General features: G+C 40.5%; 1 protein-coding gene across 1 annotated transcript in view; it reads left to right on the top strand.

The window, feature by feature from the left end:
* BMPER (BMP binding endothelial regulator) overlaps positions 1-12,120 on the top strand; it is a 146,774-nt gene that overhangs the window by 69,902 nt on the left and 64,752 nt on the right. The window contains exons 7-10 of the mRNA XM_049817188.1: positions 5,443-5,542; positions 8,886-8,995; positions 9,614-9,754; positions 12,014-12,118. Coding sequence (XP_049673145.1) covers positions 5,443-5,542; positions 8,886-8,995; positions 9,614-9,754; positions 12,014-12,118 — 456 coding nt within the window. The remainder of the gene's footprint in view (positions 1-5,442; positions 5,543-8,885; positions 8,996-9,613; positions 9,755-12,013; positions 12,119-12,120) is intronic.

Here is a 12,120-nt window from a genome sequence, read left to right as displayed (position 1 = left end):
ACTTGTATCATAAGGGTGCACATGGAGGGAGAGGTGGTAGAGTCAAACTCTTACCTGCTAGAAATTTATGGAGTTCTTTAGGCTTCTGTTGACTGTGTAAAGGAATGCCTTTGCATCAGACTGAGTGAAAACAGTGGGAAAGAATAGTTTAAGAATTGTGCCTTTACTTTGCCCTAGAGATTGCTCTAGAAATTTATTTGTAAGAGTCTTTCAGGTTACCATTTCTAGTCTGTATAGATTTTAGGTAATTTTTAAGGCATTTAACACAGTAATTTATATCCACACTTACCTGCATGATCTGGTATTAAAATGAAGGTGACCTCTTTAGAGCCTTTGCTGCACATGCAGTTCTTAGGACACCACTTTAAACTGTCACTAGGACCACTTTCTATAGCCTTCCTATAGCAGTGATATCTCAGCAAATAGGGTTTGAGATCTAGATCCAGAGTTTAAAAATCTAGCACACACAAGGCAGTGTAAATACCTGCTGTTTTGAACTGAAGTTCAAGACCCGCCTATTTTGAATTTTATCTAATACTTTCTAAAGAGGCATTTTTAAAATCCTAGTCTAGACAATAGATCAGGCTGCAGGTATGTGGGAAGCTGTGGCTTGTCTGTCTGTCTGTTTGCTGAACTGATTGATGTGCTGTTTGCTTTTATGCTGAGAACTGTTCTGCTACTTTGTGCATTTCCTAAAAACCTTCTCCCTCCCATGACCCTTCCAGGGAACTCTCACTGTGCATGACACAGCTGTTTCAGGGACCCTGAAATACTGTGTAAGGATGAAGTTACTCCCAGAGGCTGTCTGCCATATACTGCACCAGCATTCTTATAAGAACCAGAGTGTCTTTCATCTGATTTGGGAGAGAACAGCTATTTTACTTCCAGATTAAAACCACACTCTAAATACGGTATCTTCTCACTTCTGTGTCTGAAGTCTACTTAGATGACACATCAGGGACTGTACATCTGATTGTAAACTCAAGGTATGGGTTTACAAGCATGTGATTCCAGGGGCGTTTTGAAGACTTTTGCATAGTACATGTTGCTGACCTGTTTTATGTATTTAGTACATATTTGGGAGGTAGTGGAAGTCTTTACCATCACACAGTAGTTAATATGTCAGACAGAGCTCCTGGTGACCAACGAGTGTATGCAAGCCAATATGCTATCCAATTCACATAGGAAGCCTTATACACATCAGCAAATGTCATGTAGTGAAAAGGAGTCCTGGTATGCCCTAATCTTTTTTTTCCAGAATGGTAATATTCATCATTATTTGAATCTCAAATGATATGTCTATCTCTTTATCAGCAGATTTCTATTCATTGCCTTTATGCCATTGCTGTCACAAAAATGATGATGTCTCAATATGTTCACAGTGGCTGTAGTCACCTGCACTGTGCTAGAGCAGTTGAAGACAAACAGTCATACAGTTGTGTGTTTGTTTGGCTTCTCATGCCACTGGCATGGGGCAGACTTGCTCAGTAGTGACCCTGTTGAACTTTCAAAGGTATTTTTCATGCTGGTGGCATAAAATCTTTATTCATAGCTGGAGACAACCTTGAACATCTGTCTTGGTTCTTACAGCAACCCCTGCTGAGGCTACAGTGTGTGTCTGACCTTGCTCTAAATGTCTGGAATATGTATCCTGGAGTTGAGTGAAATGTAATTTTGATATTTCTCTATAATTTTTTTTCTTCCCTGTAAGGATAGCCTCACTGGTAGCAAATGAAACCTTTCACACTTCTAGAATGAAAGTTAAAAATAAATGCCTATAATCCACTATAGGCTGAATCCTAATGCCAGCACTTAAGAAAAAATATTCTGCAAAATCAGTGGAAATTTTACTTCTGTTGGAGTATTAGCAGAGTCTTTCAAGCACAAGGTGAACATAGGGCAAAACTAGGGAGGAATCTTTTTTAGATGATTCATAGCTTCACTATGTGAAACTTTCAACTGAAGTTAAGCTTTAACATTAAATAACATGTATATAAAATATTATTAAGTTTAGACATGCTCGTTATCAGTAGCAAACAAATTGGGAATATGGAAACCTCTGTCCTCCTGAGATTTCCTGAGTGCTTTCAAAATCTACTTATGTCAAGGGCAGCTCTGCTGGTGATGGTCTCTGTTCTCACTCTCAAGGTAGATGAAGCCCAAGGCTATTGGAGATTAATTGCAGCAGGCTCCCAACCTTTGGGGAGTTTTTGGATAGATAGTTTTTTCTGCAGACATTTTTCTCTCCATCTGTCCTAGCACACAGGCTGCATGCATGCAGTGCACCAGGCATGTGGGTAGCCTGCCCAGAAACTGCACTCTGTCTTTCATCCAGTGTCTCCAGCAAAGTCAGCTGCAGCCTGGATGGGTACATCTCTCAACTCTGCCAAGTTTCTGTGTCCTTATTGAACAGTGAAGTATCATAGTCGAGGTAGGAGCTTAGCAGGAATGGATGGATGTGTAGCTAGACTAGCTCCATGCTTTCGTTTTAGGAAAGCCTCGTTGTCTGTCTTTCTCAAAGATGGACCTGTTGTGGGGGAGTTAGAAAGTGCTATTTCATCTTCCCCTCTCTTCTGTCTTTTGAGAAAGCTGCTGAGACCAGACGATACCTCAGTCCATAACTCCCTCTGAGCCGATGTCAGGGAGCCTCTTGCTTTGTTTTGCAGATACGAGGTGGCAGCAGGAGTTACAGTGGTTTTGTCTGTCTCTGAGGTGGAAAGTGACTCTTTTCATTGTAGACTGTAGTTTTCTTACAAAATCTGTTACCTCCAGAGGCCTGTGGACTGCAGCAGCATCTCTTGATTAAGGCTTCAAGTAACTATCGCTCAAGGATTTATTTGCCTAGCTCTTGAATAGCATTTCTCACAGGAAGCAGATGTCGCTTGCACTGTGCTGGCTTCCAGTTCAGGTTTGGTTTTACTGGAAGGTTTTGCTTCAGACCTGGAATATTCTGGCTGCCTGGGAGATGTTATGCTTAACAGGGAAATGTGAGCTAAAAGCTTTAGATGTAACTGGGAGGTGGAGGAGGCAAGGTGTTTACTGTGCAGTTCTCAGCTAGGCTTAAGCCATCTACAGCCAATCTTTTTGCTCTCTGGAGTTATTTTTTCCCTTGATTTTTTTGTTGAACTTTTGTTGCACTGTTCTTTCTACATGGCTCTATTCCATGCAATTTAAAGCAATGGCAGTACTAGCTAATACTGCTTTGAAAGTTGGTATTCTGAGTGCTTCGTGAGTTTTGAATTGTGATGACTGAGGCTTTTAAGAAAATAGAAATATTGTGTAGGTTTTGTCATTTCCTTATAGTGCCCAACGAGCTGTCTCTAAGCTCTGTAGGGCGAGTAGAATTATTCTTACTTTAAATGGTACAGGTTGATTTGTTTCAGACTGTTTTTGAACTTGCACCCTAGCATGATATTCAAGCCTGGAAGAGCCTGTCTGGGACAGCAGCATTTAGAAAATAGTGTGGTGTTAAAAAGCAGCATTACAGCTGGAAACAGGAGTAGCAGTGGGGTAAAGAGAGAGAGATGCAACTGGACTTCGTTTTGTGCAGAGGGGCCAGCACAAAAGATAAAAAAGGAGCTATAAACAAAAGGCTGAAATGAAGAAATATTTCATATTATCCATAGCATTTTGTATTTTAAAAAATATCTATACAACAGGCTGCAAAGGCAATGTCTCAATAATGTGCTAAGCCTGAGCTTTGATTCAATCTTCCAGAGAAGCAAGACTCAAGAGCAGTTCTGCAGAGGCATAGGATATGTGAGTATTAAATACAGAAGCAAGGTTGCAAGGAAGGACCTGTGCTCACCATGTGTTGGAGCATTGCTTTATCTTCCATGGATGTATCCCTGATACTGTCACCAGGCTGGCTGAGGTCTCCATGCCCTACTTTCGCATTTGCTGAATTGGCACCAAAGTTTGAACTTTGTCTTCTCTTAGCCTTTTTCCCTGGGCTGAATGATGACACTGCTTCAGAGAGCCCTTTGGTATTTTCTTTTTCATTCTGCACCTGTGTCTCTTCTCACAGACCTATTCCCTGAGCATCATAAGGAACATCAGTGAAGAACTCATTTCGTTTTGTCAAGTTTCTGGTCTGACCCTTAATTTAAAGCAGTCATTTCAGTCTACAATAAACTCTGTGTTCCTGCATGCTGCAGTGAAAGAATTACGAGCAGTCCTTTGCCATGTGCATTCAGGATGCTTTGGTAGCCCCATGGGACAGGTAGACTTCAGTGCCTGAAAACTTATTATAGAACGGGGGTACAGTCAGTATGTTATTTTCTGTATAATAGTGTGTATGTGGGTCTGCCTGGATGTAAAAGCTTTTACATGATTCACTGAGGCCATTAGAAGTGGAATGGCATATCATCATTTCAGGCACAGAGTTTTTCAAAATGAACAGCTTTTTCCAACTTTCCCCAGGGGGGCCTGAGAGGCATCCAGCATGTAGGTGAGAGGAGACTGTTCATAAGTCTTCCATCACAGCATCCAGGAACACAAAGCTTATTGTTGGGATGATCCTGCAGCTCTGAGTGATAAATAAGGCAGGGCAGTTCGATGAAAAGGGCTGACTTCCCTTGCTAAGACAAAGGTGGACTGATTTTTAAAGTTTAACAACCTGGACCTCTCATGAGCGTACAGAGCACATGTTGGTAGAGGGTCCAGTATTCTATAAGCATGGTGAAGTAATCAGGCAACAGCAGAATGAGAACAAAGATCTCTTTTGACTGACTTAATCTTAGACATATATTCTGTGCTTTTGTCTTTGCTGTGCTTTTTGCCTCTCTCTGATACTCATTGATACACCAGGATATATCTGGTCCAGGTTGGGGGGAGGGGGGTGCGTGCTACATTCATTCTCAAAATTTCATATACCCTCTTGGTTTTCAGTCCTCTGAAGAAAACATAGTTGGACTCAGAGACTAACAAGAATGTGCTTTCTTAAGTGATTTTGGCTTATTTGGTTTCTGAGGTCATGGACATAGTGGAGGAACACCTGCTCTCATCTTGCTTTAGCCTTTAATCCCTGTCCCAGACAAGCCTAGAAGGGCATGGCACAGGAGGTGAAGAGTAATATAAAAAATTGCACAATAACTTTTTTGAACATCCAGAAACGTTCATGGGTAATGATTTTATTCTCCCTGGTTTTCTCATATCCACACCAAGAAATAAGATAGAAAGACACTGTTTCTTCAACTATTACATTCATCGCTTGAGAGAATGAAAAAATACAAATATTCCGAGGTCTCTGCAAGCAATATAGAAAGTGTTGGACAGCTGTACATGTTCCTTGTATGCCATATGCAAGCAGAAATTTCTGTTGGCAAATACTGCTTTGGCTAAGGCTTTTCAAGACTTGTTACCAGTCTGTGTGGGTGTGTGGATATCTACTTGACATTTTGCTTTTTTTTTTTTTTTCTAACTGAGCCTATTTTCCTTCAGGATGGCAGGACACAGTGCATCCAAGAAGTCTGCCCCATTCTCTCATGTCCCCAGCACCTCAGTCATGTTCCTGCTGGACAGTGTTGCCCCAAATGCTTAGGTGAGTGGTTTTTTTCCTTGGAATTTTGTAATTAATATAATACATTTCTGCATAGCATCTTTTATACCAGTATTTCACAATACTGGTAAAATCTAGGAGGTGGAAGAGACAGTATTGCTCAGTGGAGTTTATAATCTACAGGTTTAAACAGGTACTCAGGGTCAGTGTGTAGTGTTGTCATGGGTGGTACTAAGCAAGCAGCCGCAGAAGAGCATTTGAGCATAGACCAGTTGGCTTGCTTAGAGAGAGAAATATAGAGATGTTTCCCACCTTCATTACACATGTTTTATAAAGGAAGTTAAGACAGGAGGAAATGGTTCGTTGGACTTTGCCACAAGAAAAAGGTCCCACCCTCTCATATTTTTATTCAAGTGTGCATTTGCATTTTTGGTTTTGAGGAAATGCAGGTCAGAGGAAACTTCTGGACTGAAATTGCATTCTTAGAAGCTGTTGTCAGAGAGGCCAGGGACCCAGGAGTCTGCCTCATGGTTACCTTCTTAAGGTGGATTCACAGTTTCAGCCAGCAATATTTTCAATTACGTCTTTCCAACACATTTTAAAGGAGTAAATCAGAGGCCTCTTAAAAGGGCTAGTTCTTCCAAGTCGTGCCAAGGAAGGCAGTGACTTTTGAGAGTCCATATTTTGCTCTTACCATGTCCACAAATCCCACAGGTTAATGTTCCTCAGCACATGTCCCTCTATTTCTTAAACAAGGAGCACTTACATCCTACCAAGTAAATTAGCTTTAATTTGGTCTATGAGGTTATAACTAGTTTTGGAAAATTTTCTGAGCTGATAACTCCTGGTTCTGCAACGGCAACTTTTTGTCATTTCAACTGTATCTTTAACTGCTATCCAAAGTCTGTTTCCAAGGCTACGTTAGGGGTACGGAGAGGTGAGGCCTTGGAGGCAGCAAGCCATAGAAAGTTCCAGCTTCTCATAATACTTAACATTTTTGACTGCTTGAAACAAACTAGGATTTATTTATTTAATTACTAATTGAGAAGTGCTACAGATAAATATCTGCCTGGAACATTTAACTGCAGCACCAGAGAGTAATACAGTAGAGGAATGAAATGGAGAGGAGAACAGTCCAAATGCTGAGCTTCTGTCTTGGCTTAGGACATTTTTCCTTTCCTTCTGTAAACTCCCCTTGTCCTCTCCACCCTATGCTTTTCCCAACTGAACCTTTCCCTCCTTCATCTAGGCATTCAAAATGAAGCTTTAATTTTTGACTGTTTCATAAGGATTTTTCTACAGATTCTTTTTTCCCTCTTAGAAATGTCTATAAATGAGTTCACTAATAATAAGAATTTTTCATTTTGTCTGGTCTTTGCTCTAAAGCATGTCATATACCTGAATAAGTATCTCATCTATTCACAGGGAAGTGTTGAAAGTTTTGGAGCAAGGTAGATCCAAGGGATGTGTAGCATACTGCATGGCAGTTGGGAAAGAGAAATGTTTTCAGGGATGCTGAGGCATGGCTTTTCAAGTATCCTGTGGAGGACCTCCCTGCAATTGAATTCCTGATACTCAGCGTATATAGCTTAGAAGAATGCTATGGACTCTACTGGGACTTGAATTATTAGTTTAACTAGTGGTTATGAGCCAGAACAGCCAACCATTAAGCCAATATCTTCACCACCACATCTTTTAAAGTGGTAGTTCCTTTGTCAGTGGGTTTTTACCAACTATTTGAACTAGGTTGGCCACCCGGAATTGCACTGGGTGGTTTGCAAGGCATGGAAAAAGGGTGTGAGAGAGAACTGGACTTTTGTTCACTTGTTGACATAAGTTATGTGATTGAAGTCTTGGCCCCACATAAAGCAGTAGAAGTATTGTTACAGGCGGGGCTGTAATAGGCCTTTGTGCTTAAGTGGTGCATGGATGCGGAGCAGTTCCTTTCAGGGCTACTGAGCATCCTCAACTGATTTCATATGTCAGTCCTGCAAGAGAAATTAAGCCTTTTCAGAAAGACACACACTCAGTAAATGGAAGGCTGGTTATGCAAGCACAGATTAGTCCAAGGCAGCTAATGTGCAAGACAGAGATGTTTTAATTGTGTCTAACTGAGCAATAGTAATTATTTCTTAACTTTCATTTAATAGTTATTTTAACATTAGATTTGTAAAACCTCAAGGCTAATCCAATGGATTTTTCTGTGTACTTATCCTTTTGTTCACTTATATCTCAGAGGAAAATGGAACTTTTTTTGTTTAAAGCTGCTGTACATTTATCAAGAATTATTGAAAAGGAAAGGAATTGCAGTGTGCCAAGACCTGGTGGTTCGAGAGCTAAAGTATTGGCCTAGTACTTAGTGCATTCTTGTATGTAGTTATAGTGGCCATTCCCTACCTTGGAATTGATGCCTGTTTAACATCAGACCTCTGCAATGATAAGCTGGGAGAATGGCAGCCACTCATAAAAGAACTTATTAGTTGGCTGCCACCAAAAGTAAACAGGGGAAGATATTCAAAACCAGGAAGTTAAGTATAGTGTTTTTGTAAAGAGCTCATGTTTATATATAATAATCGTCACTTGTTTAAAATGACCTACTAGGAAAGAAGCTGAGGAATAAGAGAAGCTTGCAGAACCACAAGTTGCAAGTTGCGGTTGCAACTTGGATCTGAAAGTTCTTGCAGGGTTGTAGGACTTCCGAAAAGATTTAATATTAATGCTGCCTTTCCTGTATAGTGCTCTAAAACTTGCCTTGCTTTCATGACACCCAAATATTTTATGGGTTATGTAAACTAAATAGCTTGTGTTGCCCTCATTCTGCTCATGAACAATGCAAATACCTGTATTTCTTGCAACCTTGTCTAAATATGGTACACCAAGCTACCTTAATGAGACTGGACAACACCTATGGTTTTTTTGCATCACTGTCACTGAGTTGATTTAGTTTGGCTGCTGTGAACCCCTGAGGTAGATATGCTAAAACCAGTTAAGGCTGCTTTATTTGATAAGTTATTGCATTAAGTTAAAGACTGTTTAAACTAGTTTAAGTGTATCTACCCGAACAGTTTGCAGTGCTTACTTTTTATTCCTTTAGCTGCACTGTGCACTTTATGATGAGAAGGAGAAGAAAGATTTTTCCAATATAAACATGACATAAATCATATTTATATTCCCTCCCATGGTAGAATTTGTACAGATGAATGTGTGCTAGAAGAACGGTGAACTGCTAAAAGTACATATTTTTTTCACACCAAAATGGAAACACATAGCAAATGACACATTGCACATGAATTTGGTCTGGTGACAATAAGCCCTACTATTTTTGTTGACAATATGGCATCTTTTCAACTACATTCTGTTTCTATTACTGTTTATTTATATTCAGGGCAGAGGAAAGTGTTTGACCTCCCATTTGGAAGCTGCCTCTTTCACAGCAATGTGTATGATAATGGGTCCTCATTTATTTATGACAACTGCACAATGTGTACATGCAAGGTAAGTCCACAGTGCTTTGGTATGGTGTGCTGCTTGTTGTCTGGCTTAGCAGTAATTTGTAGGGCTGAAAGCCCTGATACTGTTCTTCCTTGGCATCTTATGTGGTCCCTGAGAATCTGATCTGAAGAGGACTTGCAGCTGTGATAGGAAAGTTTAAAAAGTTACTGCCTTAGCTGAGACATGACGTCTGACTCCGTGTGATGCAAAATGAAGTTACTCAGATGATGTGATCCGCTTTAAGTTTGCATTACAGTGGAAGAGCAGTTTCTACATGGTGAATTACGTCTCTGCTGAAGGGCAGGGATTTTTCTTAGTTCCTCTAACATGACTGTGATCACTTGCACTTTTGCACCTAGGCAAAAAAATGAGTGTCACGAAATCAGTAAGATTTTGTAGGCCAGCAAAAGTACAAGCTGGGCTTTAGCTTCACAGACCATGAAAGATTCCCTTAATCCAGTAAATAATTTTTATTTTCTCTGAGCTGACCTATTCAAAGCAGTTGGGCGGTAGCTTGGGTGGATGCAATGACTGAGCAAGCAGAAATGTTATAGTAAGGACAAACAGGAGCACAAACATCTTGGTGATGATTTCATTATTTCCTTTTGTCCTTTTACCTAGGATTCAACAGTGATATGTAAGAAGAGGTGCTTACTTCCTGGTGCATGCAATAAAAACAAAGACCACTGCTGCAAGGAGTGTGTCTCATATATCTCTGCTGAGGAAGTAAAAGTGTGCAAGTTTGGCAATAAGATCTTCCAGGTAAGGTTTCAGGTGTGGCTCAAGAATAGATGCCATTGTAACAGCTGAAACAGCATGAGTTTACTGTAAATTAGTATTGTGGCTTGGTTTTTAGCAGAATCCTCACTACCTGGTTAATGATGGAACAACTCAGAGGCAAAGCTTTGCAAAATTTGCCACTGCTATTTTCTGTTTTGAGTTTGTGTAAATTCTGCTGATACACAGCAGTTAAAGATAAGTTCCTCCTTGATGTGACATGTTTCCCTCTCCGTACGCAGAGATTCAAGCTGATGTTTCATGACAAGTAATGCATTTTTAGTAAGAGATCATAATACTCTGCTTTCCCAGACAAACACTGATATTCATGGAGAAGATATTCTGAGTGGTATGTAGGCTTCATCTGCTGAGCCAAAGAGTCTCTTCCATAGCTGAGCCAACAGGAGCTTTGCAAAGTTCGTCCTGGCTGAAAGTTACTCATCTTGATTTACTACATTTCATGTCCCTGCTAAGGACAGAACCCCTGACATTTTATATTGGGATAGCCATGTAATAACTGTTACCTACTGCACTTTCACCCAATGTTTTCAAATCACTAGGGATTCCCTGCAGAACACTTCTGCTATTGCTGAGACCCTGTTTGTTTTTCCAAGTGGTGTGGCTTTTTTCACACTGTGTCAGAAAAAGATTCTGTCACCTCATGGGCCATCTGTGAAGTAAGAGACCCTTGAATCAGATCAAATGTTAAATCCTTTGTGAATACTTGGTTTGCTCAGCCAGAACTGCTTCCCATTTATTCCATCTTTTGTGTACATAGCTGAAGTGTTTATTCTGGAAATTACATGTGAACCTACTGTACGCTGAGACTATACTCCATCTGATTGGCACTTTCACACTGGTGCTATTGTGCTTCAGGAACAAATGCCTGCTTCTTAGGCACCCAACTAAAATATTCTGCTTCTTGTGAAGATTTTATTATATTACTAAGTATTATATGGAGCAAGAAAAAATAATGAGACAGTACACCCATTTCTGGCCTCGTGTGCAAAAAGGTAAATCCAGTGTCGCTCTGTTGAATTTAATGGTCTAACACAGGTAGAATGGGCCCAGCAAATGTGTTTTTGCACTCCTGTGCAAAAACAGCTGTGAGACAAAAAATCAGGGTAGCTGCCTGCAGTCAGCTGTGATATATTCTGGTACCTTAGCAGACGCTTGGAGAACATGTGCTTTACCAGGAACACCAGGCAATTGTAACATGGCCTGGAAACAAAAGATAGGGAAGAGACAGCCTTTGGCTAAGCATGCTGCACTGAATAAGTTAGGCTCCTTGGCATTTCAGATTTAGTCTGTTTTCCTCTCTGGTCAGAACATCATGTTGAGGTGGGCACGTAATTGTTCACAGCTGTCTGTTTGGACTGCCTGTTCCTGTCAGGTCTATCCTCACCCTTCCTTCACAGCAGCCCTGTAAACAGAAAACATGCACATTTTGGCTCTAAATGGGCTAGCACAAGACTGTAAGTGGTTGAGACAGAATGTTTTAGGAACCACACTTGGCAAATACATCACTGTGTAAAAAGGAGCCAGAGCAGTTCCACAAGCAATCTTTCCCCAGTAAGTGGGGACAAGACCGTGAGGCATATTATGCTCTGCACCTAATACTTTAAGAGCCGTACATAGACTGTCTTACCTACTCTGCATTTGAGAAGTGCAGCATTGTATCTCTTCTAAACATTTTCAGATGTTTAGCAGATCAAGTATCTGTGAAAGTGCTGTAAGTAATCTGAATTAGAATTCATTATTCAACCATTCCTGCCCTAAGTCAAAATGATGCTGCATCTGGGAATAAATTCACTATATGCTGACATCTTAATCAAATACTTTCATGTGCAACAACTTAAAGACATCACTCAGCCCAATGAATCATGTTTTTCTAATTATGTGAGCTTAAATGAAAATTTGTGGTAGGTGTGTGATCACATCTCAGACACATACTGGAGAGAAAACAATTCAGATAATCAGGACACTGATGAAAAATGCAAATGTGATTTGGTTAGCCTTGATAAAATGAATTTCTGACCTAGAGGGCCAAAGGGAAGAAAACCCTGCTGAATTTGATCTTTGTCTTTAATCCTACTGGCCATGGACAGACACCTCAAAATAATTTAGACTAAACAATGACACAATGCCAACAGGGAAAGTCATCCTTTCTTGTGCAATGATACATTGCTGAAATAGCTTCCTGTTGCCACCCCAGCTGATACTATATCATGTTGCCTCTTGCAGGAAGGAGAGATGTGGTCCTCTGTGAACTGCACCATCTGTGCTTGTGTGAAAGGCAAGACAGAGTGTCGCAAGAAACAATGCATTCCAGTCAGCAGCTGTCCTCATGT

This window comes from Accipiter gentilis, chromosome 14 (assembly GCF_929443795.1).
Source record: "Accipiter gentilis chromosome 14, bAccGen1.1, whole genome shotgun sequence".
NCBI lineage: Eukaryota > Metazoa > Chordata > Aves > Accipitriformes > Accipitridae > Astur > Astur gentilis.
Note: the sequence above shows the minus strand (reverse complement) of the source record. Positions and strands in the feature narration are given on the sequence as shown.